General features: G+C 38.6%; 5 protein-coding genes and 1 non-coding gene across 7 annotated transcripts; 2 read left to right on the top strand and 4 right to left on the bottom strand.

Moving 5' to 3' along the window:
- The first annotated feature begins 170 nt into the window (after window positions 1-170).
- On the top strand, window positions 171-2,483 carry zgc:163057 (uncharacterized protein LOC563335 homolog). 2 transcript variants are annotated; one of them, XM_031748855.2, is made up of 4 exons: window positions 171-246; window positions 400-515; window positions 978-1,182; window positions 2,153-2,483. In XM_031748855.2, exons 2-4 carry the CDS (start codon window positions 424-426, stop codon window positions 2,279-2,281), a joined length of 426 nt encoding a protein of 141 aa, XP_031604715.1. In that variant the 5' UTR covers window positions 171-246; window positions 400-423; the 3' UTR covers window positions 2,282-2,483. The 2 variants fall into 2 exon arrangements, with proteins under 2 accessions (XP_031604715.1, XP_039471991.1); XM_039616057.1 differs by having other exon boundaries at window positions 372-515.
- Window positions 2,484-8,415: 5,932 nt separating this feature from the next.
- LOC116327287 (hemoglobin subunit beta-1-like) lies at window positions 8,416-9,194 on the bottom strand. The gene is made up of 3 exons (XM_031748827.2): window positions 9,034-9,194; window positions 8,731-8,953; window positions 8,416-8,646 (listed from the first exon to the last, which is right to left on the bottom strand). The coding sequence occupies exons 1-3, from the start codon at window positions 9,123-9,125 to the stop codon at window positions 8,518-8,520; spliced, it is 444 nt and encodes a 147-aa protein (XP_031604687.1). The 5' UTR covers window positions 9,126-9,194; the 3' UTR covers window positions 8,416-8,517.
- A 1,902-nt stretch (window positions 9,195-11,096) lies between these two features.
- Window positions 11,097-12,175, top strand: hbae5 (hemoglobin, alpha embryonic 5). Its single transcript, XM_031748839.2, has 3 exons — window positions 11,097-11,258; window positions 11,527-11,734; window positions 11,966-12,175. Exons 1-3 carry the CDS (start codon window positions 11,164-11,166, stop codon window positions 12,092-12,094), a joined length of 432 nt encoding a protein of 143 aa, XP_031604699.1. The 5' UTR covers window positions 11,097-11,163; the 3' UTR covers window positions 12,095-12,175.
- trnai-uau lies at window positions 11,399-11,492 on the bottom strand. The gene is made up of 2 exons: window positions 11,455-11,492; window positions 11,399-11,434 (listed from the first exon to the last, which is right to left on the bottom strand). It is a non-coding gene; the product is annotated as a tRNA-Ile (tRNA).
- A 21-nt stretch (window positions 12,176-12,196) lies between the features above and the next one.
- Window positions 12,197-15,918, bottom strand: aqp8a.2 (aquaporin 8a, tandem duplicate 2). The gene is made up of 5 exons (XM_031748836.2): window positions 15,565-15,918; window positions 14,670-14,796; window positions 14,363-14,577; window positions 12,642-12,776; window positions 12,197-12,556 (listed from the first exon to the last, which is right to left on the bottom strand). The coding sequence occupies exons 1-5, from the start codon at window positions 15,819-15,821 to the stop codon at window positions 12,514-12,516; spliced, it is 777 nt and encodes a 258-aa protein (XP_031604696.1). The 5' UTR covers window positions 15,822-15,918; the 3' UTR covers window positions 12,197-12,513.
- Window positions 15,919-19,941: 4,023 nt separating this feature from the next.
- LOC116327291 (aquaporin-8-like) lies at window positions 19,942-23,729 on the bottom strand. The gene is made up of 5 exons (XM_031748835.2): window positions 23,105-23,729; window positions 22,557-22,683; window positions 21,586-21,794; window positions 20,756-20,890; window positions 19,942-20,188 (listed from the first exon to the last, which is right to left on the bottom strand). The coding sequence occupies exons 1-5, from the start codon at window positions 23,374-23,376 to the stop codon at window positions 20,146-20,148; spliced, it is 786 nt and encodes a 261-aa protein (XP_031604695.1). The 5' UTR covers window positions 23,377-23,729; the 3' UTR covers window positions 19,942-20,145.
- Between the last annotated feature and the right edge of the window lie 190 nt (window positions 23,730-23,919).

The following is a 23,919-nucleotide window of genomic DNA, read 5'->3' as shown; positions in this document are numbered from 1 at the left end:
TAACAAGAGGCTGAAGAAAAAGAATTCTACCATCAATGAAGGGGGGGAAACCTCAACTACAGCTGCACCTTGTGCTCTACCCCACCAATGATACGGTGAATATGCAATGTGACGCACATGCGGTAGCAGATAGTGTGGTGGTGTGGAGCCCCCACCCTGCCCTGGCTGCGGTCTGATAACGCAGAGGCAGAGAGAGACAACACATCTGCTGAGAGGTCAACCAGTACACGCTGTTTTCTTCAGGCAGTAGGAACTATTACTTTCGCTCTTTCACTCATCCTTCTTTTTTAGCATTTTGGTTAACAGGTTAATGCAGTGACAAAAAAATGGTTGATTAGTTTGTTGTTTGTTTGTTTGTTTTGGCTGTAAAGACCTCACACTTTGGATATTTGGCTACAGTGTTTCTGTGCATGATAGGCCACAATGTTGTCCAAGAGGGAGAAAGACTTAATTAAGGAAATATGGGAAAGACTGACTCCTGTGGCAGCAGAGATTGGCGCAGATGCGCTCCTTAGGTAGGTTGAGACTTACCTGTGTAACCTTCATACTTTACTGCATTGTCTTTAAATTGTTTTGCATGAAGATTTAAGCTCCTACACACAAAGTAACATTTTCAGTAACAGTATGTGTTGTGATAAATAGATTGCTGATTTCCTCTACCAATAAGCTTTCATTTAAGTTTGCAGATGTTAGTATTACATTGGCTTTAGCATTACTATGTGATTTCCTAACCATTACTAAAGTAAGTAATTACTGCAAACAAATCCCGCAAGAGAATGCATGTATGTAATGTAGTGCTCACTGCTGGAGCCTCTAATAGAGATTTCAAGGTGTTGGCAATGATCCGAGATCATTTTAGAAACCTCAAATTCACACAAATGATAGTTGGTGACCAAAGTCAGTCAGCATGTAGCACTTACTCTGTTGCTCCTATCATATCAGCATGGAAATAATTTCACTTTTCCCTTCTTCTAAAGGATGTTTGCTTCTTATCCGGGCACCAAGACATATTTTTCCCATCTAGACATCAGTCCTAACTCATCCCACCTGCTTGCTCATGGGAAGAAGATAGTCCTGGCTATAGCTGAGGGGGCCCAAGACATCAGTCAGCTAACTGTCACCCTGGCTCCCCTGCAGACTCTGCATGCCTACCAGCTTCGGATAGACCCCAGAAACTTTAAGGTGCCTAAACACCTCAGACCCATTTACAGCTCCTCCATCCCCTTCTTGCATTGGATTTTTTAAAATTCACTTTTAATCTTTTAATTAGACATAATCAGTTTTTTTGTTATCCAGATTTCCCTTTTAAGTATATCTATTAATCCAGTAAAGCCTGAACCATGAAATAATAGCCAGAAACTCATGTAGCAAGTATGATGCACTTGGTGTTACAGGGTTAATATATACATTTGTGCAGTTTCTTTGTTGTATGCTATAAGGTGAACAGGTGACTCCAATGTATGAAATTGCATTTATTTGTGCATTTTAATTCTCCATGCAAAAGATAATCCTATTAGTATGTAGGGATTTTTTCAGTAATTCTATAATAGAGTTTAACTGAACTAAAAACGAAAACAACAGATTTACTAACTGTAAGTCTGCTGCTGTTTTGTTTTTCCAGCCTGTTCAGATGACACATCAAATAAACTAGTTTGTTTTATGGAGGAGAAAAAAAATGGAATTTTTTTTTAATCTATTGACAGCACTAATTAAAATAAATGATACATTTGATTAAAAGGGTTCCTCCAGGAATTTTGAAATGGGGTGCAAAAACGAGGACTGTGAACCAGTCGGGAAATCTGAAAAATGGTTAAAACAATTTTAAGTGAACAAAATGATAATGTGTATATTAAGTATAAGGTATTGTATTATACAATTGTGGACGTCTGGGAATTACAAGCTGTGAAACTGGCCATTGTGAGGTGAGTGGGTGAGGAGGAGACGATATTTTTAATGCATTGTTTGACACTTATAATTATCAGACATGCTTTCTGTGAAAATTAGACAATATTACATCACTATATTAACAATAACACACTGAGGAGGACAAATGGCAGTGTGTGGGTTCATGATTTTCAGGAAACTGACACATACTATAAATTACAAAAGTGTGTTGTTCACTCTTTACCAATCTTTTGTGTTTCTTGTGCAGCTGCTGTCGCACAGTATGCTCGTCAGCCTTGCCTGTTACTTGGGGGATGAATTCACACCGGTGGCTCATGCCGCAATGGACAAGTACCTGTCAGCGTTTGCTGCTGTTCTTGCTGAGAAATACAGATGAGGCTCAAGCACTGGGTTTCCAGAAAGTATATCAGGCATTTATGGTGTTATGTAAATCTCTTTGTTTTTCTCTGTATGTGTCACTGTCATTACTTTGTTACATTTTTTAATGGTCAAAAATGTGCAATTAATGTGTTTTTCTGCTGTTATAGTATCAAATAAAAACAAATCGAATCTGTGGTTTTCCATGCATTATCATATTACCTTCAAAATGCATTGTGTTGATCATTTTCAAGGAATTCATCATTTGACTGAGTTAAGTTTTTTTAGTTGCTCACCCTCATGTCAGCTGATAATTTACATTATTTTACTTAAGCAAGCTTTCCTACTGTAAAATATTTTTATAATAAATAATACATTTAGAACTACAAAGGCGCATTTAATATTAAATCTACTCGTTTTTTTGTTTTATTGTTTTATTTTTCTAGTATTACAGAAACAAAGGATTCAGGTTTTAACACCAGTGAATTGGGAGGACTCTGCAGGTTTATCTATGGTCCTCAAATATAAAGGATTTACAGGACACAGAGCAACAGTGCCCCCATTTGGTAAACTGGTGGTATTACAGATGCATACAGATGTGATATTCAAAGCAGCTCATAGACAAGATGTTAAATGTCAGTTTTTTAGTTATTTAAGTGAAATTACTTCTGTAATTTACATCTTTGTTGTGAGGTTGATTTCACAAAAATTAACTTTTTTTTCAGGATTGGATTGTGATGCTTTTAAGCCAAAATGTGCTAATACTCTTTTTTACTTAATGGAAGTGTAAATATTTTTAATATCACGACAGCAGAATGAACTGCTTTCATTTCTTCATCCTTGCTTTTGCCTTTGCTGGGGGGTTGTTGTTGTTTTTTACATTTTGAGTTGATTGTAGCAGTCATCTCATGTCAAGAGCATGAGAGATAATTTATGGCTTCTGTTTGTATCTGACCACAGTTATGCAAGGTTGTAATTTTACAGGCTACATAGTCCAAATAATACCAAATTACTCATAATTTAGGAGCTGTACTATGATTAAGTTGAAATTCTCAGACTTCTTTCCCAGTACAGTAAAAATGCACAGGCTTGATAGTTCATGTGAACCCTAAACTTGCAGACACTGGTGTTCTCACATTTGGTTCTTATCTGTAGCTTCATGAAAACCCATGAGTCAGACAAGGTTGAAATATTTTTAATAAGAGAAAACAAGGACAAAACATCAGAGACACAGATGAAATTTTTATACACCTGACCTCTGTGAGGACCGTGCCCTGTTGGTCCGAAGTAAGAGTTTGCTTGAAGCAATCTTAGCATTAAAATGACTGGGAGACTGTTCAATATGTAAGGAAGCAATTACAGTTAGAGCACACGCTGAAGAGTAGGTGGGGTGTGGGTGTAGGTGAGATTGGTAGAGGAAGGGCAGGTGATTGGGGGGATTTGGGAAGATGAGATTAAGGAGATAGGGAGGGTGGAGGGAGTTACTGTTGTTCAAACGTTGAGCAATCAGCAGCCTCCTCCACCTTTCGGCTGCTGTATTGAAATGTAGTACTGTGGGACACCCCAAAATGTACATTTTTCTTCATAACTCACTGACTAGCTGAGATGGTAATAATTTGATATTTTAAAAACATATATACAGTATGTACACTAAATAATAAAACATTTTCTATAATTTTAATGACAGTAATATTACATTTAATGTAAGATGTCAGAATATCTAATTATGTGAGTGTTTTTTACAATTTTTTTATTTTCTATATATTAAAAACAGGTGTAAATGTCAGGTACACAGTGGGGGGAATAATTATTTGATTCTGAGGTAAATTTGTACGTTTGTAATTTGCAAGTTTACTGTACAGTGACTGTACAGAATATCAAACAAAAATCTAGAAAAACACATGAGACAAACATTATAAATTGATTTTCAGGTCACCGAGGGAAATGATTATTTGATCCCCTACAGTCCAGCCAGAATTCTGTCTGTGCTCATTTCTTTGGAAGTGAGAAAAATACAAATTCAGCAGAGAATAAAACAATTCTTTCCTCATCTGTACCATCAGACTTCTGTTCTAACGTCATGAAATGTGCCCTCCTTGCAAGTAAAAAGTGACTCTAGGTAATTTTGAAGAGTCTAATTCAGTCTTTACCACACCAAATATTCTGTGGTATCATAGACATGTTCACAATTTCTCTTAAGAATATTGTTTGAATACATAAATTAGATACTTTTTAAAAAACCCAAAAGCCTGTGTTTAATAATGAGCTGTGATTTGGCTCTTCGGTACACCATTTTTCAACGTAATTTGGTGAAAAATATTTCTTTATTGACAGAAACGTTTATTCTCATGGAAAGATAAGGTCCTTTTGTTGGGCTTGATTTTACAGCCATGACTCCAGATGTACATTTACAAAAGTTACTTAATTGGAAGAAAATAAAAACTGTAACGTCCAACTGTAACTGTGATTAGTCTTTCATCAAAAAACGAATCAGCCAAAGTGAAACGACCCTGCTACTTTTCCTCGTGCATAAATGATCATACTGAGCATGTGCAGAGTAAGTTTCAGCACTTTGCCTTGTTTCTGATTATTCTGATTGGAGAAGTCTCCCCCACTCTGACCAGCATGGGGCGAGGTCTCCTCATAAGTGTTCCGATACCTATCACAGCCAACATTGTGGTTTGAACCATGTGTTCACCAAAAGCCTTGGGCGCCCACGACCACGTGGACACTTCACTGGTGATCTCTCTCTGGGCCTTTGTTCTTGGTAGGTTATGAAGATATTCTTCCATCGCTATGTGTTTGTAGTTGTACTTTTTCAGGGTTGAATTAGCACGTTTAATGTGTAATGTATTTTCTGAAATTATACGTTTTTATTTTCCATTATTTCATCAAATGTGAAAAGCATAAATATCTACTTCTATCTTGTTGATAATGTTTAAAAACACAGAAGGAGCCCGTTTAATCTTTTGTACTAAACATGAAGCTGCTGTGAGGACGTTGAACACGGCGCTGTCTCTGGTGCTGAAATTAGTTTGATTCCACTGCACTTAGCTATAATTTTGTATTTTCTAATTAGTTGTTTTTGTATTCACTGTCTTTTTTCATTCATTTTTTTAAGTGTAGTGTAGTTTTTTTTCTGTTAATTCAGATTTTTTTTGTCTGGGGTTTTTTTCCACACCTCATTTTAGTTTGTAGCTTAGCTTCGGTTAACTACATTAACTCTTCTGTAAATAAACACAAATATCTTTATGCCCAGTTTGTGGTGTATAGATAGCTCTATTGTAAAGATGTGTAGAGGTGAAGGGCTATTTGATCAAGTAGTGCGGTCACGTGCCCACCCAAGTCCATGCAGGTTCTCGTATCATTTCGGTTGTAAGATATGCGATAGTTGGTGTGTGTTCATTTATTGGAAGCGAGTGCGTAATTGTGACTGGTGGATGGCCCAAAGCTGTGAGCGGAGTGCTAAATCTTTGGTGGGCAGACAGAGAGATTTTAATGTTATAGCCTATTAATGTATTTTCTATCATTAAAAAGGGTTAGGTGTCAATGTGACTGTGTTAGTGCGCAGTCTACAGAAAAAATAAAAAACATGGGCAGTGTGAGCATTTACGCATGAGACACATTAGCTATGTCTTAATTTGCTAAATAGAGGGGTCGGGATCTGACGGTAAATGATGCTTGGTGTTCTTCTCGATATAGCACAGGTCAGCTATACACACGGATGTCAAGTTTATGATGGAATAGTTTATAACAGTGTAGCTCTCCTCTGGATAAATCTTGCGCTCCACCTCAGTCTTGTTTCCCTGGAACACACTCATTCGCGGTGCTTTCTAACAAAATACTTCACCCTTACAGAAAACCACGCTGGTTCTTCTTCAGCCTCCTCTCATTTATCTTAACAGCAGAGACAAACACCTGTAAATCTCTCCTTCGCACTCCCTCGTGGGGTGTGTACACTTTTGAGCAACTAATCTGCGCTGGACTTTGGCAGGCAATTATGGATTACTGATTCCATCTTTGCAATTAAATTAGTCCTATATTATATAACCCAAAGAGCGTTCCACTCATCATTCCGATAGCTCTGATAGCTATAGTTCAATTAAACTATTGACCTGCAGTTATTTAGTGTCACCCCGATGCCCTCAAGCAGCACCACACCTTTACCTATATAGCTTCAAAGATTATGAATTAATAATTGTGGGAAAAGGTAGACAGTTGATACTGATTTCAGTGTTTTCATTTTTCTCTCTTTTCTAAATATAATACATGTATTGCACTAAATACAAAGAAGTCCCCAAATGACCTCACCAACGTAGACTTTTGTATCACTGCACGCTTCTTAATGCAATTCAAACCCAGTCTCACAGACTTGACAGTGTGACGGGGATCTATTAAAATCAATGCCCCTTTTAATAAACCATTTACCTACCTTTTCTTACTGTGACATGTTAAAGTGTCTCCTGTGGAAAAGGAAGTACTAAAAGAGATGTTGCTGCTGCTGAAACCGATTCCTTTTTTTCTCCAAACAACCAGTTTGTGTCCTGTTTAAAATGTAGCTCCAACACTGAGTCATGTTTTATTTTGTGCCAGAAAATAATAATAATGACTTTCTTATTGGTAGTGTTACAAAAATACATACATGAACATTTTCCAAGTAACCTACCTATCTGTTTTTAAGTATTATAAGATTGTTGCAACAAACAGTGGCTAAATGCTTTCTGGCCTCAGTGCCCTGTCTGTGACATTCATTGCCAAGTCCAATTGTACGTTACTAAATATGCCTTTAAAAAACTCTGTCATGTCCTTAAACAGCTGGCCACTATGGGTTTGTTTGTTTTTGTTTTTTGGCCATAAAAAAATCAAGGACTAAAATCAACCCACTGAAAAAAATTGTAGTTAAAACTGATCATTTACAGCGCTGAAGCCTGAGGTTTCAGCTCATAGAGATTGCCTGCACTGACCTCACTTTATTAAAGGTTTAATATACACTTTCACCACGACAGGGGAACACTCACTGGCCACTTTATTAGCTACACTTTGCTAGCATCAGGTTGGGCTCTGTTTTTGCTTTAATTCTACATGTATGGATCAAGGTGCTGGAAATACCCCTCAGCGATTCATTCTCTTTAAACCGTAGAGATGGCTGTGGGGGGAATCTTTTTTTAATAAGCAGCCTAAAAGAAGCCCATTTGTCAAAGGTAAAGAAAAAGCTGAGATGTTCCTTGGAACTGATGCATTTTTTTCACATAAACAAATAAGCAAAAACTGCTGAGACTTAAAGGAAAAGTGTCACGTAATGTTCAAGTCAGGTCTCGTGGGACACTCAGACAGCGCCATCTGCTGGATTTAAGCAGAATTTGCACTTTTTTCTTTTCTTTTCTTCTCTTTTCTTTTTTTAATTAACGCCGTCCAAGCTTATATAAGCGCGATAAAGTTTGCAACAGTGAATCTCATAAAGGATCTGATGGCTGACCTGAAACAGACGGAGTCGAAATCTTCTTGTTGTTTTGGCTCAAAGTAAACTATAGCAGCGCAGTTTTCTTCATTTGTATCATATCTTATCATATATATTTTTTAAAATATTCGTTTTATTAGTTTATTTTTTCAGATTCAGGCTATTTTATTGAGCAACTGGGCAATTGAGAGTGAGGAGAGCGGCATCAACAGTGAAATAGAAAGTGCAAGCAAGATAAATAAAGTACATTTAAAAAATATAAATTTAAAATTAAATGTACGTGTGTATGTTTGTTTGTTTGTTTGTTTATTGCAATTGTAATTTACAACAATTGCCCAGCTGTGCACGGAATTCATCGCTCAACAGAAAATGAAATAAACAAAGTAGTATCTAGTATACTGAAAAACAAGTGTTACTGGTAATTTTATGGTTATGGTTGTTTTTACTTACAAGTCCTATAAAAAACATGGTTTGGGATTTTGTAGTTGTTATTATTTATTAGTTTAGTTTTTATTATAACCTTTGCAAGAGTGAAATCCGCTCTCATATTTCGCCATGTTACACTCTAACAACATAAAAGCAGTAACGAGATCCTTTATTTGCCCTCTACTCGGCATCCAGCCCCCCAGTGTGATAAAAGATATAACCTATAAGCATGTGTAAAATTAAAATAAATACAAAGGGAAAACGTAAACTTTGCTTCAGTGGGCCTTTATTTCTTTTTTGAGGTGATCCATAACATATTGAAACAGGCGTTAGATCTCCTTCTGGCTTCCAGATGCAGACGGATCTACATTTTAGTGGTACTGCTTTCCGAGAGCGGACACCACTACGGCCAAGAACTTCTGGAAGGTAGCCTGAACCTCTGGGGTGAAAGCGGAACCCAGTTTTCCAGCAACAACAATGGTCAGGCAGTCAGAAAGCAGCTGCATGGAGAAAGAAAAAAATACATGAGAAAATGTCGTGTTTGCATTAAAAAGAAGAAGAAAAAACCGGGTTCTGAGGTTTACCTTGAAGTTGTCGGGGTCGACGTGCAGCTTCTCTGAGTGCAGGACGCTCAGCTCGGCGTAGGTGGCCTTAATGTTGTCCATGTTCTTCACAGCGCGGTCCAGACCGTGGAGCACTTTGATTCCGTGGGCAGCGACTTTCGGGTTGGTGCTGATGGCCTCGGCGTTGTAGAGGTTACCGAAGGAGGCGAAATACCTCTGAGTCCAGGGGTAAACGACCAGACACCTGCAAGGGAGAAACACACGTGAGTTTGGCCCCAGAGCACGTCATAGGAAGGCTTGTCCTCTTGCAGATGTGTTCCTTACCTGACCAGAGCCTTGGGGCCAACATCTTCATAGTCCAGGTTGGAAAAGATGTTGGTGATGATGCTGCGTTCCTTTTCGCTCCACTCAACCATGGTGGCGTTTGATTATGATTTTTTTTTTCTTCAGGCTTGAAGGAAAAGGCTGAATAATGCTTCACTAGACCCCCTGCGTCTATTTAAATGCGTCGAAGCTCCCCCACCCTAAATGAGAAGTCTGCTGTGATAGGCTGGAGATGATGCGTGTGAGATAAACTGCAGACTTCACCAGAAGTTTCTGGATTTGTTGATACGGTTTTGATATTCGTGTCCTGCGCAATTTTAGCAAAGCCAAAAACAAAATTTCAATTAGCGCAGTTATTATGTGTCCAAAGATTCTATAAAGCCCAATACTTTATGCGCAAAAAATTCACCATATTTATCATATACATATTCTATTACAGTTATTTCATCTGCAGTCCTCAAGTCTCTGATCATTATTTATTTATTTATTTTTATTATTGTTGCTGTTGTTGTTATTTTAGATTGCCTGTTTGACGGTGTTTCAAGTGATTAGCTGAATCCTGAATTGCTGTTGATTTTTATTTATTTATTTATTTATTTATTTTTGCTTTTAAACAAATCACACAGAGGATAAAATTCATAAAATGTAAATTAAAAGTAAAATTATCTGTCAACATTGATCAAAGTGCGTCGCCCACTTTTTGAAATCTAAATAAAGTGTGTATATTTTTTAAATGTGATTTCTGATTTTAAAAAAATATGGAAATACATAATTCGTCTGTATCCACCTGATATTATACAAATAAAGGTTCAACACCACATCTTCACATAAATATCAACATTATATAGAAATATAAGTAAAAAGGCTAAAAAGTGATGCGGATAAAAATGAAAGAATTTATTTATTTATTTAGTCTTTATTTGTCTTTATTTTAAATGTGAGGAATGGTTGCCAAGCAGCTCGAGAGGTTTTGACGCTCTCTAAGTTATATCTCGTAAACCACACCGGTGTTATCTGCAGCAGGAACCCCCCTCCACCCAAACACCCCGGCGCCCAAAGATGCATGTGTTTTGATTAAGAACACTTGAGCTGGCTGATAAAGGCCGTCTGCTCTATTTTCCACCACTGATAGGAACTTATTTTATGGCCCGAGCCAAAAAAGAAAAAAAAAAATGCTGAATTAAAAAATTCAATCTGATAAATCTGAGAAAGCTTTAAACAGCTTCAATTTGATAAGAAGAGCTGTTTTTTTAATCTTTTAGTAAATCCTAGATCCACCGAGTGTATTTGCATATATTTTAGAATTTTGCGCTCTTTTCTGAAAGTGCATAATGTGCCTGCACGCATTTTTGTAACTCCCACCTGCATCCGTAAATGACCCACATTCTTTGCGATCACGAAATCTGCTTTTTACAAATAGATCATTTTCTTATACTTATATTGTACTTCATTGGTAAAATTGTTTAAATGTTGATCACATCACGAAAATAGACTTTATTTTTTTATTGATTGATTTAAGTAGTACGAATCGAATCGAATTGTTTTCTAAATATTCAAAATGATCATTATTATTATTATTACTGCTATTACCGTATTTTACTTGGTCCAGGCCTCAGTAAAGCTACACGTTTCAAAACGTAATCATTGGAAGTAATAGAAAAATGTGTTCAGTTTTATGAATCAACCAGTTTTATTGGCATTAATTTCACAACAACTCCTTAGACACGAGTTCACTCATTGTTCTTAGAATTGTAGACTTTCTGCACCTGATATCACTCCGCCTGAGATGTTCTCCACTCATCGGTCATCAGGGGACCATGTGTTTCACCTCTAACTTCTCACAAACTTACAAAGCAGAAAATGTGGTTACGTTGCACTTTTGGTATCCTACACGAAAAAATGCAGAGTGTTTTTGCAAATTCACACCCAAGATGTCACCAGCAGATATCACCCTCTGCGTTGGCCTTCAGCCAAACAAGTTTCTATCAGCCCCGGTGGATGAGTCCTATCTGCGTCACAGGTTGCGGCTTGGTATCAGATGCCGTGGGTGTGACCGAGGGGGGCAACTGAATTTAAGCAGAGCTCCTCGCCGGGTAGCATCATCAGAGAGAGAGAGAAAACCAATCCAACATGAGTCTGACTGAGAAAGACAAAGCTGCCGTCAAGGCACTCTGGGCCAAGATCTCCAAGTCTGTGGATGCTATTGGAGCTGAAGCTTTGGGCAGGTAAGGCTGTATAGGCACTTCTTTATTGAATTCAATTCAATTGAATTTTATTTATACAGCGCCAAATTACAGCAACAGTCGCCTCAAATATTTAAACACACTACAAATTAACATGACTTCGACTACTTAAAATAAGCTCGTGCTCCAGGTGAGGCTCGAACTCACAACCTCGGCATCACTCTGCAGGCTACTGTCTTATAAGTACCGCGCGCTGACCGATTGCGCCACTGGAGCTTGTGACTCACTATGTTTATCTTTGCTTCCACAGGATGCTCCTCGTGTATCCGCAAACCAAGACTTACTTCTCCCACTGGCCGGACCTGACTCCCGGTTCTGCCCCCGTGGTGAGTCACGGAAAGCAGATCATGGGTGGAGTCACTGAGGCCGTGTCCAAGATTGACAACCTGCGCGGCGGCCTGCTGGAACTGAGCGAGCTGCACGCCTTCAAGCTGAGGGTGGACCCATCTAACTTCAAGGTAAGACACGGATCATGTGCATATGCGATTTCAGTTATAAACAGAGGCTATTGTCTATTCCTATTTCACGCACGGTTAATTTATGCATCAAAGTAATCCAACGTATTGAAAAGACTGTTTTTAAGAACGTAAAATTTATTGACTATGCATTTGTACTAACAAACAGTCTGTTTATTAAAAGCGATTTCTGCCGAGCAAACTTCATATTTGGTATAAACTGTCTCTCTGCAGATCTTGGCTCAGACCATTATGGTGGTGGTCGCCGCTATGTTCCCTAACGATTTCACCCCGGAAGCTCATGTCGCCTTCGACAAATTCTTGGCAGCCGTGGCCCTGGGTCTCTCTGAGAGATACCGTTGAGATGTCGGCAGTGAAAAGCGCAGTTTGTGACCATTAAAATCATGGTTGGAAAACGAAAATAAAGCATGCCGCCAAAAATAATCCTGCTCTGTATGTGTGTGTTTTTCTTTTTCCTTTTTTTTTTTAAATATCCTACTGTGTCGTTTCAAACCTGCACAAGTGACACTGCAGAAAACAGTCCAAATAAAGAGTTTAGATTAAATGGCAGTTCTTTGGTTTTTATGGGGAAGAACTGAGAAAAAATGGTTTTACATATTTGTCTTAATTTATTTTATACTAAACAACAATCCATAGATTACACACTGACATGGAATAACAGTGTCAAAAAGAAATATCCAAAAGTATGCCCTTTCTTAAATATGGAGTGAAAGACAGAGCTTATGGATATATTGAATCCTGCACCACGGCTGTAAATGGAGTCATTTCATTATGAGTCGTAGTTTACCATCACCCAGAATGATCCTGCAAAAACAGGAAGAGACAGTCACACTGGTGTATCATTCCTGTGGTTTAATTTAGTAATCCAGTTATGTGTAACTTCTCTTACCTGACCAAAGCAGCAGCCACAAGACTTCCCCCAATGGGTCCGACCCAGTACACCCAGTGGTAAGTCCAGTAGCCGGTCACCACGGCTGGACCGAAAGCCCTGGCAGGATTTAGACACGTCCCTGATATATCACCCCTGCACATAAGTGATAAAATGGTAAATGGCCTGTATTTATATAGCGCTTTACTAGTCCCTAAGGACCCCAAAGCGTTTTACACATTCAGTCATTCACCCATTCACACACTGGTGATGGCAAGCTACATGTAGCCACAGCCACCGCCACCCTGGGGCGCACTGACAGAGGTGAGGTTGCCGGACACTGGCGCCACCCTCTGACCACCACCAGTAGGCAACGGGTGAAGCATCGTGCCCAAGGACACAACAACCAAGCCTGTCGGAGCCAGGGCTCGAACCGGCAACCTTTTGATTACAAGACAAACTGCCAACTCTTGAGCCACGAGCAAAGCTAAACAAGAGGAAAAACAAGTTTTTAAATCATTTACTTAAGCACAACATAAAATCCTGCTTAAGTAGGCCAATAATGCAAAACACTTTAGAATATGCCTAAAGCACCAAAAGCAATCAGACCAGAATATCATATATTTTTATAATTATATTAATGGGTCAAAGTTTTTGATTCATTAATATATAAAGGTGAACAACACTAGAGGGCAATTTCAAGCCAATAGCACAAGTCAACTTCAAGTGCAGGATCTACCATGGATCGCACTGCCAGAAGGCAACATTGCAGAAGTTGAGGACAGCTACAAGTAACTGGGAATCCCACAGGCAAATAGCAAGAACAAGATCCGGGCTATCAAATTAATATCACTGCCCTGCCCGTGATCAGGTACACTGCTGGGATAATAAGCTGGCCAAAGAAGGCGATAGAAGCCACTGACATCAAGACAAGGAAGCTCATGACCTTACATGGAGGATTTCACCCTAAATTCAGCACCTTGAGACTGTACGCTAAGCAGAAAGAAGGAGGCCAGGGGCTAGTGAGTGTCTGAACCACTATCCAGAAGGAAACAACGAACAACAGTGAGTACATGAGGAAGATGACCATAACTAACTGTATGCTCAGCGAATATCTCAGGCAGCAGAAACCCAAGGAAAAAAAGGAGCAAGGAGAAGAATCATCATGGAAGGAGAAGTCCCTCACCAGCACATGAGGCCATCTGTCCTACAACTAAAGTTTGGCCCAAATTGGGCGAAAAAGAAAAAAAATCAGAGCATGACCACAAGAAAGTTGTGTGAGTAATTGCCCATAAATCTCATATAACTGAAGCAACATTAAAAAAAATTAGGCCAAAATTCCTTAGGAGTAATAGAAAAGACTGATAAAGTCATATTGAAAACAATTACTTCAAGTTATTGCTGCTAAAGCTAAATAATGTGGTGTAATTGAAGGACCTTGGAAAGAAAAGTGCACTTTCAAGGAGAAACCTAAAGAAGTCCAGTTGCTTTTTTTCTAAGTTCCTTAGATTACCATGACCTGGATGACTGAGAACCTACACAGACATGTTGTGTAGTTGGTTTTTCAGGAAAGTGTTTAAAAATGTCTTTTTCTCACATGACTGTATGTACAGCTGGTTACATATAGGGGTAAACAGGTTAACAGAACAGCTACAATTATGTCATAACCATTGTGAATTTTAAACAACAATAATGTCAGCCTGTGGCCCATCATTTGGGGGGTCACTGCCCTTGCGTCTCACCCTGCCAAGACGTTGATTATGACCGTACAGCCCACCAGGAAAGGAGCCAGCGGGGTTTTCGTCTTGGTATTGACGGCCACCAGCAGCACCACCAAAGTTATCAGGCAGGTCATGGCCACCTCTCCGAATATGGCTCGTGACAGCTGGCTGTCTGACTTGAGGATAGTAAATGCTGCTCCCGTGGCATTGATGAAGCGTTCTGGAGGGGTCATCAGCTATGAAACAGTACAGTTGTGGTGAAAATTTCACAGTATACTCAAACATGCATCCGTTTAGAAGATGTGAAGGTGCTGAACCTTCAACTGACCTTGGCCATTCCAGCTCCCACCACTCCTCCAATCAGCTGGCAGACAATATAGAGCCCCACCATCATCAGGTCCATGCCTCCACACAGGTAGATGGCAACAGTGAAGGGAGGGTTAAAGTGAGAGCCACTGGGAGGAGGCAAAGGAGCAACAAAGACAAAGTTGAGAACAAACTGAGCTAACTGCACTCAAATCTGGTAAATGTCTACGTAGTAAACCTTTAACCCAGGGTTATCAAACATAAGGCCCAGGGGCCAGAATGAGCCAGCAAAGACTCCTGATAAAGACCTCCCCATGAACACTCATGCTACTTCAAAGTAAAACAAGGTGATAGATTAACAATGAAATGACAGAAAAGTTCCTGTTTTTTGTCACTTACTGTAAAAATGTATTTTTGTTACAATGAAGCCACAGTCAACTAAATAAATGTGTGCATTAACAAAAATGGTCTGTTTTATAATTACAGGATAGTTTGGGTAATGACATATAAGAAATTGTTATTTGTTATGTGATTTTACACATTTAATTCAAACAATTTAACCCCAAAGAGTTATGCCGTCAGATTTCTTGCATTTTCTGCAGTGACACACTGTCGAAACTGACCTTCCTTTTCTTATATAAAGACATCGCAAGGATTAAATGTGTCATATGTGGCAAACAATGTCAAATCCCTGCTTTACCCTCTAGATTTTTTTAAATTGATTTATTTGCATTAATCATACATACACTGCCTTATTTATCTACAACAGATATCCTGAAAAGATTTAAGGTAGGTAAATGAACTTTATCTTTAACCTTCAAGTGACCAAGGTTAAAGTTTGACATAAATGATTTTCAAACAAACAATCCAACAACTAAAACATAAATGCCAACGTTTGACTTAATAAATAACTTTACCTGATTTTATCCATGACAGCCACCAGCACGGCTACAGCCAGCCCGTGCACCAGGGCTGGCTGTAGCCGCCCAGCTTCTGGTACGTTCTCGATCACAGACACGCAGCCGATGAAAACAAAGAACAAGGTCCCCACAATTTCAGCCAAGCAGGGCTGGAACAATCTCTCGTATTTGTTAGGTTGAGGTTTCAACACGGGTTTAGTCTTCATAGGCTCCATTAGAGAAGAATCTCCCATTTCAATTTGTTCCTCGCCCATTGTCGCTCCTTATTTGCTTGCGCCTGCAGCTGGCTTCTCTGAACTCGGACCAGTGTGCCGAAGTGCCAAAGGTGCTGCAAGGTGTTGGGGTTTATTAATAATCATCCCCCATAACCTGCACACTGAAAACATATTTCATCACTGGTCATAAAAGCATAAAGAATGAATTATTGAGCCATAAAAAGGTTCTTCACACCTGTTCAGCCATGCTTGGCAGTGTTTGAAGGAGTGCACTTAAGTGACATCTTTAAAAAAAATAAAACATAAAACACATAAAACATAATGATGCATAAGGGAGGGGTGGAGGTCACAAGTTCCAGAGTTAAAGTATTCTTCTGTCATAACAATCATTGTCTTTGCTTTATTTGCATCCCCTGCCAAACCTAAAGCAATCGCCAAGCATCTATATAGATAAGCTAGATTAGAGACTTTGCAGAAAATTATGGTCTAGGGTAAGTGGATTTTACACTCTTGGATAACAACACTGAACTTTAGATTATGTCAGACTAATTACATCCTAAACTAAGATAAACAAGTATGTACTGAAACATATTTATATTATTTAATAGACTAATGGCATCAAAGAGGCCAAACATCGCAAAGAACAAAGAGGAAAGAACGGTCAGAATTGTGCGTCTGACCGTGAATCAAAATCTTGAGTAAGAAACACTTGTGCATGAAATCAAATGCGTGCAGTATGCAAGTACTTTGACACTTTCCCTTTATTGACCCTGACACGAGACCGATTCAATAAAAAGAACTGAGAAAGTAAGTAAGTAAAAATCTTATTTACATAGCACCTTTCAAGACAAAGATCACAAAGTGCTTCACAAGGAAAAAATAATAATGTCGAGTCTGTGCAGTTTGGAGTTTGTTTTTTATTTTTGTTTCCTTATATTGTTGGAAATATGTTAAGTTTTTGTGTGGCACTAGTAGTTAGGATTTAGTCGAGTTTCATTCTAGTTTTACTAGTTTTCTACTTTCATAACATTTATAAGTCTTCTCTTGTCTTCATTGTCAATATGTCGTGTTTCTTGTCTGTGTGTTTCATGTTATCAAGCTTGTGTGTCATGTCTTCATCTCTCTGTTTCCTGTTTTATTTTGAAAGTCTCGTGTTTCTTTGTTCAATGTGTTTAGTTTTACTTTTCCCCTGTGAGGTAGTTATGTTCATTTGTGTCAGCTGTTTCCACTTCCCCTGATCACCTCCTGTGTGTATTTAATCTGTTTGTTTTCATCCATTCCTTGTCAGGTCATCTGCTGTTTCTTGCCATGTTTCCAAGTTTCTTGTCCAGGTTCATGTCAGGGTTCTTCAGGTTGTTTTTTTAGTTCTCCCAGTTTAGGTTAATGTTTAGTTTTGCATCAGTTTGCCTTACATTTTGTTCTGCTTCTGAATAATGTGACAAATACCAGGGCATTTAAAACAAAACAGACAAAAAGTTAACCAAATGCAATTCCAAAAACATGAGTTTTTAGATGTTTCTTTAAAAGAGACTACTGAGTCCACAGATCTTAAGCTCACAGGAAGAGAGTTCCACAATGTGGGGGCCACAGAGGCAAAAGCTCTGTCTCCCTGAGTTCTCAGTCTTGTAGCAGGGGTGGGCAACTCCTGGCCTCAAGTGCCGGTGTCCTGCAGGTTTTAGATGTGTCCTTGACCCAACACAGCTAATTCAAATTTTTAAATTAAATCCCCAACATGTCTTGAAGTTCTCCAGAGGCCTGGTAATGAACTAATCATTTGATTCAGGTGTGTTGACCCAGGGTAAGATCTAAAACCTGCAGGACACCGGCGCTCGAGGCCTGGAGTTGCCCAGCCCTGCTGTATAACAAATAGGCCCTGATCACATGACCTCACGGACCTGCAAGGGGCACAGGGCTGTAGAAGTTCAATAATCTAAGTTGGTGCTTGTCCATGAAGAGCTCTAAAAGTCAGAACCAGAATCTTAAAATGGACTCTGAATTCAGTGGGGAGCCAGTGGAGCTGTATTAGCAATGGTGTCACATGCGAGTACTTTGGTCAGAAGCCTTGCTGCAGCGTTTTGAACAACCTTCAGAACATCCAGGGAGTTTTTGCTTAGACCTATAAATAATCAATTGCAGTAGTCCAAATGTGATGAAATGAATGCGTGTATAACAACCTCCAGTACGTGACACAATAGGACTTAGTAAATAAGTAAATTAGATTTCTTGATTGTTTCATTGATTGATTGATTGACTAAAGCTCACTTACAAAAACACTGGAAGGTGTTGTGACCCAACTTGTTATCCTTGAAGTTTACTATTTCTGTTTTTATTTCGTACAACCTGTTCCTTCAATCTTATCACATCTGAATCTGTAATAACATCCTCACAGTGAGGTTAGATAAGATTATGAGATAGAGATTAAAAGATTATAGTGATAAGATTATACCATAATGTTATGTGTATTATACAACACATCTATTGACAGCATTCTTCAGCAGAGTAATTGTACATCCACCTTTTTTCCTATCTTAAATCCAGTACCGTGCAAATGTCTCATTTCTTTATATCTTTCTCCCAAGGACAGACTTTATTGTACTTTTTTTAAGTGGTCTGGAAGTTCTCCAGGCTTCCTAAAGGTCTTTCAAAGTTTTTCTTGGACATTGACTTACTTTAAGTCAACTGCTTGTACCTGAGCATTTTCAGAGAAAACCAGAGCCACTTAACACTGACTCATGAGTCGTGAATCATTCAACCATTTAAAAAAAGCACATAATTCAAGGGATGAACCGGTGTTGTGTCTTCACATAAAATACAAGTTAGCAAATAACCTATTTTAAATCTTTAGGCACTTTGCTAATAGCAACCTTTTGAAAAACACATCATTTATTCCTTCCAAAAGGTTGATTCTGTTCATCTGGACGTAGCATTTTCAGCATAGCGTAGCGCAACGTAGCATTTTCAGTGTAGCGTAACGCTATATCCAGATGAACAGAATCAAACCTTTTGGGATTTACTTACCTGGATGATTGAGCATGCATCAAGACATCATTTATTTCTATTTGTACAGTTAAATGATGCTGACATGGTTTGACAGGCATAAAATTGTAGTTTTGCTCCACGAAGCTAATTACCAAAGAGCTATTAGCTAAAAGCCTGACATATCGCAGCATTCTGTGGAGCACAAAAACAAGAAGTGGCAGGCTAAAACCTAAAAAACAATAAACAGTAGGGGAACAGTATCTGAAAGTCATGTCCTTAAGACCTGACAAAGGCCTGTTCACTGAAGCCTCATCAGAAATGGTCTCAGTGGAAGACTGACTGTTAAGAAGCTGTTCTTAAGGAAAGAGGGAGAAAAGGCTAAGGTATGCTAGCTTACACGAGAACTGGACTGAAAATCGGCGGGAACAGGTTTTATGGTGTGATGAATCGAGATGAGAATGTTTTGGCTCAAACTGTCAAGCAGGTCAGGAGAGAGGTACAATAGCGAGTGCTTACAGCCATCTGTAAAACAGGTGGAGGCTCTGTCATGGTTTGGAGAGCCAGTGGTGTTGAGGATCTTGTCAAAATTGATGGAATTATGAAGACAGACGAGAACAGTCGGATTTTGATCTGCCACCCAGTAACATGTTTAAGGCATCTGATTGGCAAAGGCTTCATTTATTAGCATCACACCACCACTGCAGTAAAAGCATACGTGTATAGAAACACACACAGTGGACACTATCAGTCATGGGCTGGTCTACTTAGGCAGAGTATAAAAGCGCTACATAAGAAGCAGTCCTTTTACTTTCAAGCTCAACAGAATTGTACAAGCTAGGTTTTTTCTTTATATGCTGTCTTTCCACATGTGTTTGCACATTTCAATAAATCCCTGACGAGATTTACGATGAGTGACTCAAGACTTCTGTTCATTTTGATTATGAAATTTTCACCTGCAATGGAGTATTTTGTCTTTTTAAAAAAAGAAGCTACGTTTCAAGTCTCATTGGATCGAAGTACACCAGTTTATGATTCTAATCTACCTTTATATTTTAAGCCACTGGCCTGTCCTTGTACCGTCATTTAAGTAATAAAACTATTAAAATACTCCTTACCATGCGGGACTTTGATTCAAACAAATACAAAAGACTCTAGTAAGTAGTACAGAGAGCAGACAGTGTGAGCGTTTGGAAGAAACTTTTATTGTTAAATATGTCTGGACTTTTTCCAGCCAAACAATAGAAGCCAACAGTTATGGTGGATATCTGTGGGCACACATTCTTCACATGTTGCTGAGAGATGTATGACCATCCGAATGGAAAAGATGCCAAGATACCCATCAACTGGTTGTGGTCTTTGCAGTCCTCTTTAATGAATTAGGCCTTCACTTTAGCACAACTCGGGTTTTATGGTCACCGATCAACAACCTGCGAAAAAAGATAATCTTTACTGTTTTTTTCCATCACTATTTATTGTCATGACCTTTCATGGACCTTTCTTTCATCTGAGAAAAATGTGCTAAAATGCACATGATGTGGTACAAAGCCACTGTGTGCTTTTTACACATATTCCATCTTTTGTAGGATGTGTGTATTCTGAATACAAAGATTCTTCAAAGAGTCATAATCTAAATAGAAACAACATTAGAGAGACTCAATGTAACTGCAAAGTGTGTCTCATAAGACCCCAGGAGTTCCAGTGTAGTAGGTGTGTTGGGTCTATAAATGCTTAAGAAGGATATAATACTTAAGCATTATGAATGGCCTTGCAGAAGTAACTCATAATAAATAACACCAACCCAAATACTAAGACTAATTAAAAAGGTGAACATAATATTGTGGCTATCCGTCCACTTTCATCCCAACCTTAGTACTGCAATGCTACATGAATATGGCCTTTTTTTACAAGGAACTACAAATATATACTAGACATATGTGACATGTGCACGTTTGACTTTTGGACACAAAAGCAAATAACATGTCCTGAATCTTTACCTGATGATGCTGACAGTTAGCAGTGCACCAGCAACAGGTCCAACCCAGAAGACCCAGTGATTGTCCCAGTGGTTGGCAGCCATGGCAGGACCAAAGGCACGGGCAGGGTTCATGCAAGCTCCAGACAAAGTCCCTCTGAAATAACAGTCAGGACAAACCAACACGTTAATACAGCTGGAGATCAGTGATGCAGATCAGCAGCACACTTCTCATGCAAGGAAACAGGATATACAAGCAATGGGATAATGGTCCACATGCCTGTGCATGACATAAAGACTCATTTAAAAGGGAAACTTGACGAAGTCAATAAATTCATGAGGCTGTATTAGAGGAAACAGAGATTAACCTGTTCCAGTGATTCTCAGACCTTTGCTGGCATGCCTTGCTTTATGAGCAGAAAGAAGTATCAATGATTTAAGTAAAAAAAGTAAAAAAAAAAAAAAAAAAAAAAAAAGTGTAATTTTAGTAAAGTAAAAAGACGATGTAGTAGCAGTAGCATGCTCTTGTTTATTTTCCCTAAAAAAAAATCATATTAACATACCATACTAGTTTCACTTTCATTTCCCCCCATTAGAAACACCTCCCAAGGTGGCACTGCCCCAAAGTTTGAGACCCCCTGGCCTATAACAAGGACCAGTATCTTTAGGTTTTGCCATTTCCACTTTTACTTTTTCTCTTTTTCAGTACTTATTACAAAAGTCAACCAAAAGCAGGACAAAATGAACAAGTAGACCTTTTTCTTTCTTTCTTTTTTTAAAAAAAAAAAAAAAAATCTGAAACCACGGCCCTAATAGCGATCAGAGTCTAGCTCCCAGTCCTGAGATTCTTACCCAGCAAATATGTTGGCGGCCACAGTGAGGCCAATGCAAAAAGGAACCCAGTCTGTTTGTGTTTTCCTGTTGACGGCCCCCAGGCACACCACCATGGTGAGGATCAGGGTCAACAACATTTCTACCAGGGTGGATCTACCAGCGTCAGCAGAGACCGCTTTAAAGGCTCCTCCGAGGGAAGCGGTATAGTTGTTAGAGGGATACACTGCCTAAAAGCAGAACAAGTAGAACACATAGGATATAACATGATTGGAACCTTAACTTTTTTTCAGTAAATCAAAATATCACTTAATGATCTTAAATTACAATCTTGTATGTTAAATTTTTTTTGGCTTAATCTTGATAAGGTCAAGTCAAAGTCTGAACTGTAATAGTTTGTCATCCATATTTATACACAGTAAGTCAAAAATATTGGTTTCAATGATGTCAAAATGATGATATAACCTTGTAAATTCCCATTTTACATGACAAAACATTAAAGTCATGCCAGAATAAACAAACACTGACTTAATGAAAATTCAAGTGTTGAGAGCCCAGTTTTACTGATTTTTACAGATTTTAAAACATATCACTCCATCAGTTAATTAGTAAATTCATTCATTATTATTATTTCTCCATTACAAGTTTTTTTTGGAACATTTACATTGAAATATAGAAATAACATAATTAAATGAAATATATAGTGATTTGCACAACTATATGTAACAAAATAAAACCCTAAATATAAATTGTTGACATCTTCTTACCACTATCTAAAGGCCAATGATTACAAAGAAAAACAAATTTTCCACACTGGTAGTGCATGAAATAACATTTTTTGCATATTAGGATTTAGTTTAAAAAAAAATCAGCAATTAGACTGATGACAAAATTTAAAATTTTAATATATTTTTCTGATCTAGGCAGTCTTTTGACTTATAATGAATTTGCATATCTTTAGTATTTCATCTTTTATTTAGACTATATCTTACCTTTGACAAAAAAGCACCAACCACTCCTCCGGCCAGCTGAGCTACGATGTAAGGTACGAGCAAAATCAGCTTCATCCCCCCGCACAGGTAGATGCTCAGAGACACTGCAGGATTAAAGTGCCCCCCGCTGCAAGAATTGGAATTAACTTTAGTCTATAAAGTGATCAAGTGGTTACAACTGTCTGTCAAAAATGGATGAATAGATGAAAAAGGATGAAAGAATAGAATGGGAGGAATGGAGCATTTGAATAATGTGTTTATGTGTGTGCTACCTTTGTTGTATCGAACTAAGGCAATACAAAGTGTGACAAAAAATGCATCAGAATATTTTTAAAAGTTTTTTTTTTTGCTGTGGTTTCCAATACCTAGATGCTCTTTAAATTGGAGCAACTTTTACAAGTTAGGGCTTTTTACTCGAAGCCCTAAATCCTAAAAAAAAATCCATACATTTGTTTTTTCTTTGCCCTTACACTAACCAAAATCCCCCCAAAATGCTATTTTAATACTGTAAATACAAGAAGAAAAAACAGTATTTAATAAATTTGTACCTGATTTGCCCAAACACTGTGATCAGCACTCCCAGGGCCAGTCCATGTGCCAGGGCAGGCTGGATGACACCCCCCGTTTCCACGTTCCCGATAACAGAGGAACACCCCACAAACACAAACAAGCAGGTTCCCAACAGCTCAGCCAGACAGGGCTGCACGTACAGCTCATATTTGGATCGTATCTCACTTCTGTTGCCAATGTCTTTCTCCACCTCCGGCTCCCCCATTTCGGTTACTGTAAAGACCTCTGTCTTACTTTCTAGCCCTGACATGCTGTATTTGAAACCTCCTGCCCTGTGCTTGACTCCCTCCACTTCCACTGGCGGACTACAGTACGATCAGCATACAGTTCTGTATATAAGCCAATGATGCAAAAGGGACATACGCACGTACACATTTTTTCGCTGTGATGCCCCTCCTTCCTCCAATTGTTTATACTCCCAAGATATATAAGATGAGCTTGTTAAGTGATTAGTCTTGTCGTGGAACATCAAAGTAGTCAGGGTGAAGGTCCTGTTACACAATCACGATGTTTAGTTGTGTTTTTTTTGATTGCTGAACCTAAGCTCATCAATAAGCCTACAGATACCAATACAAATAAATAAGTAACTTTTATGATCTCCAAGGTCCCCTAAATAAAGTCATCAGTCAATGATACAACACAACACAAAGTCTATCTGCGCAATTAATGCAATCAAGAATTCTCAGAACTTATCATGGTGTTCACTCCCAAGAATATCGCACCCACTCTGGATAAGCCAAGGCTTTAAACATAATCATTCAGATATGACGTCCATAACAAAGTAGATAACTGA

The sequence above is a fragment of the Oreochromis aureus genome, linkage group 8 (genome assembly GCF_013358895.1).
Source record: "Oreochromis aureus strain Israel breed Guangdong linkage group 8, ZZ_aureus, whole genome shotgun sequence".
Classification (NCBI taxonomy): Eukaryota; Metazoa; Chordata; class Actinopteri; order Cichliformes; family Cichlidae; genus Oreochromis; species Oreochromis aureus.
Note: the sequence above shows the minus strand (reverse complement) of the source record. Positions and strands in the feature narration are given on the sequence as shown.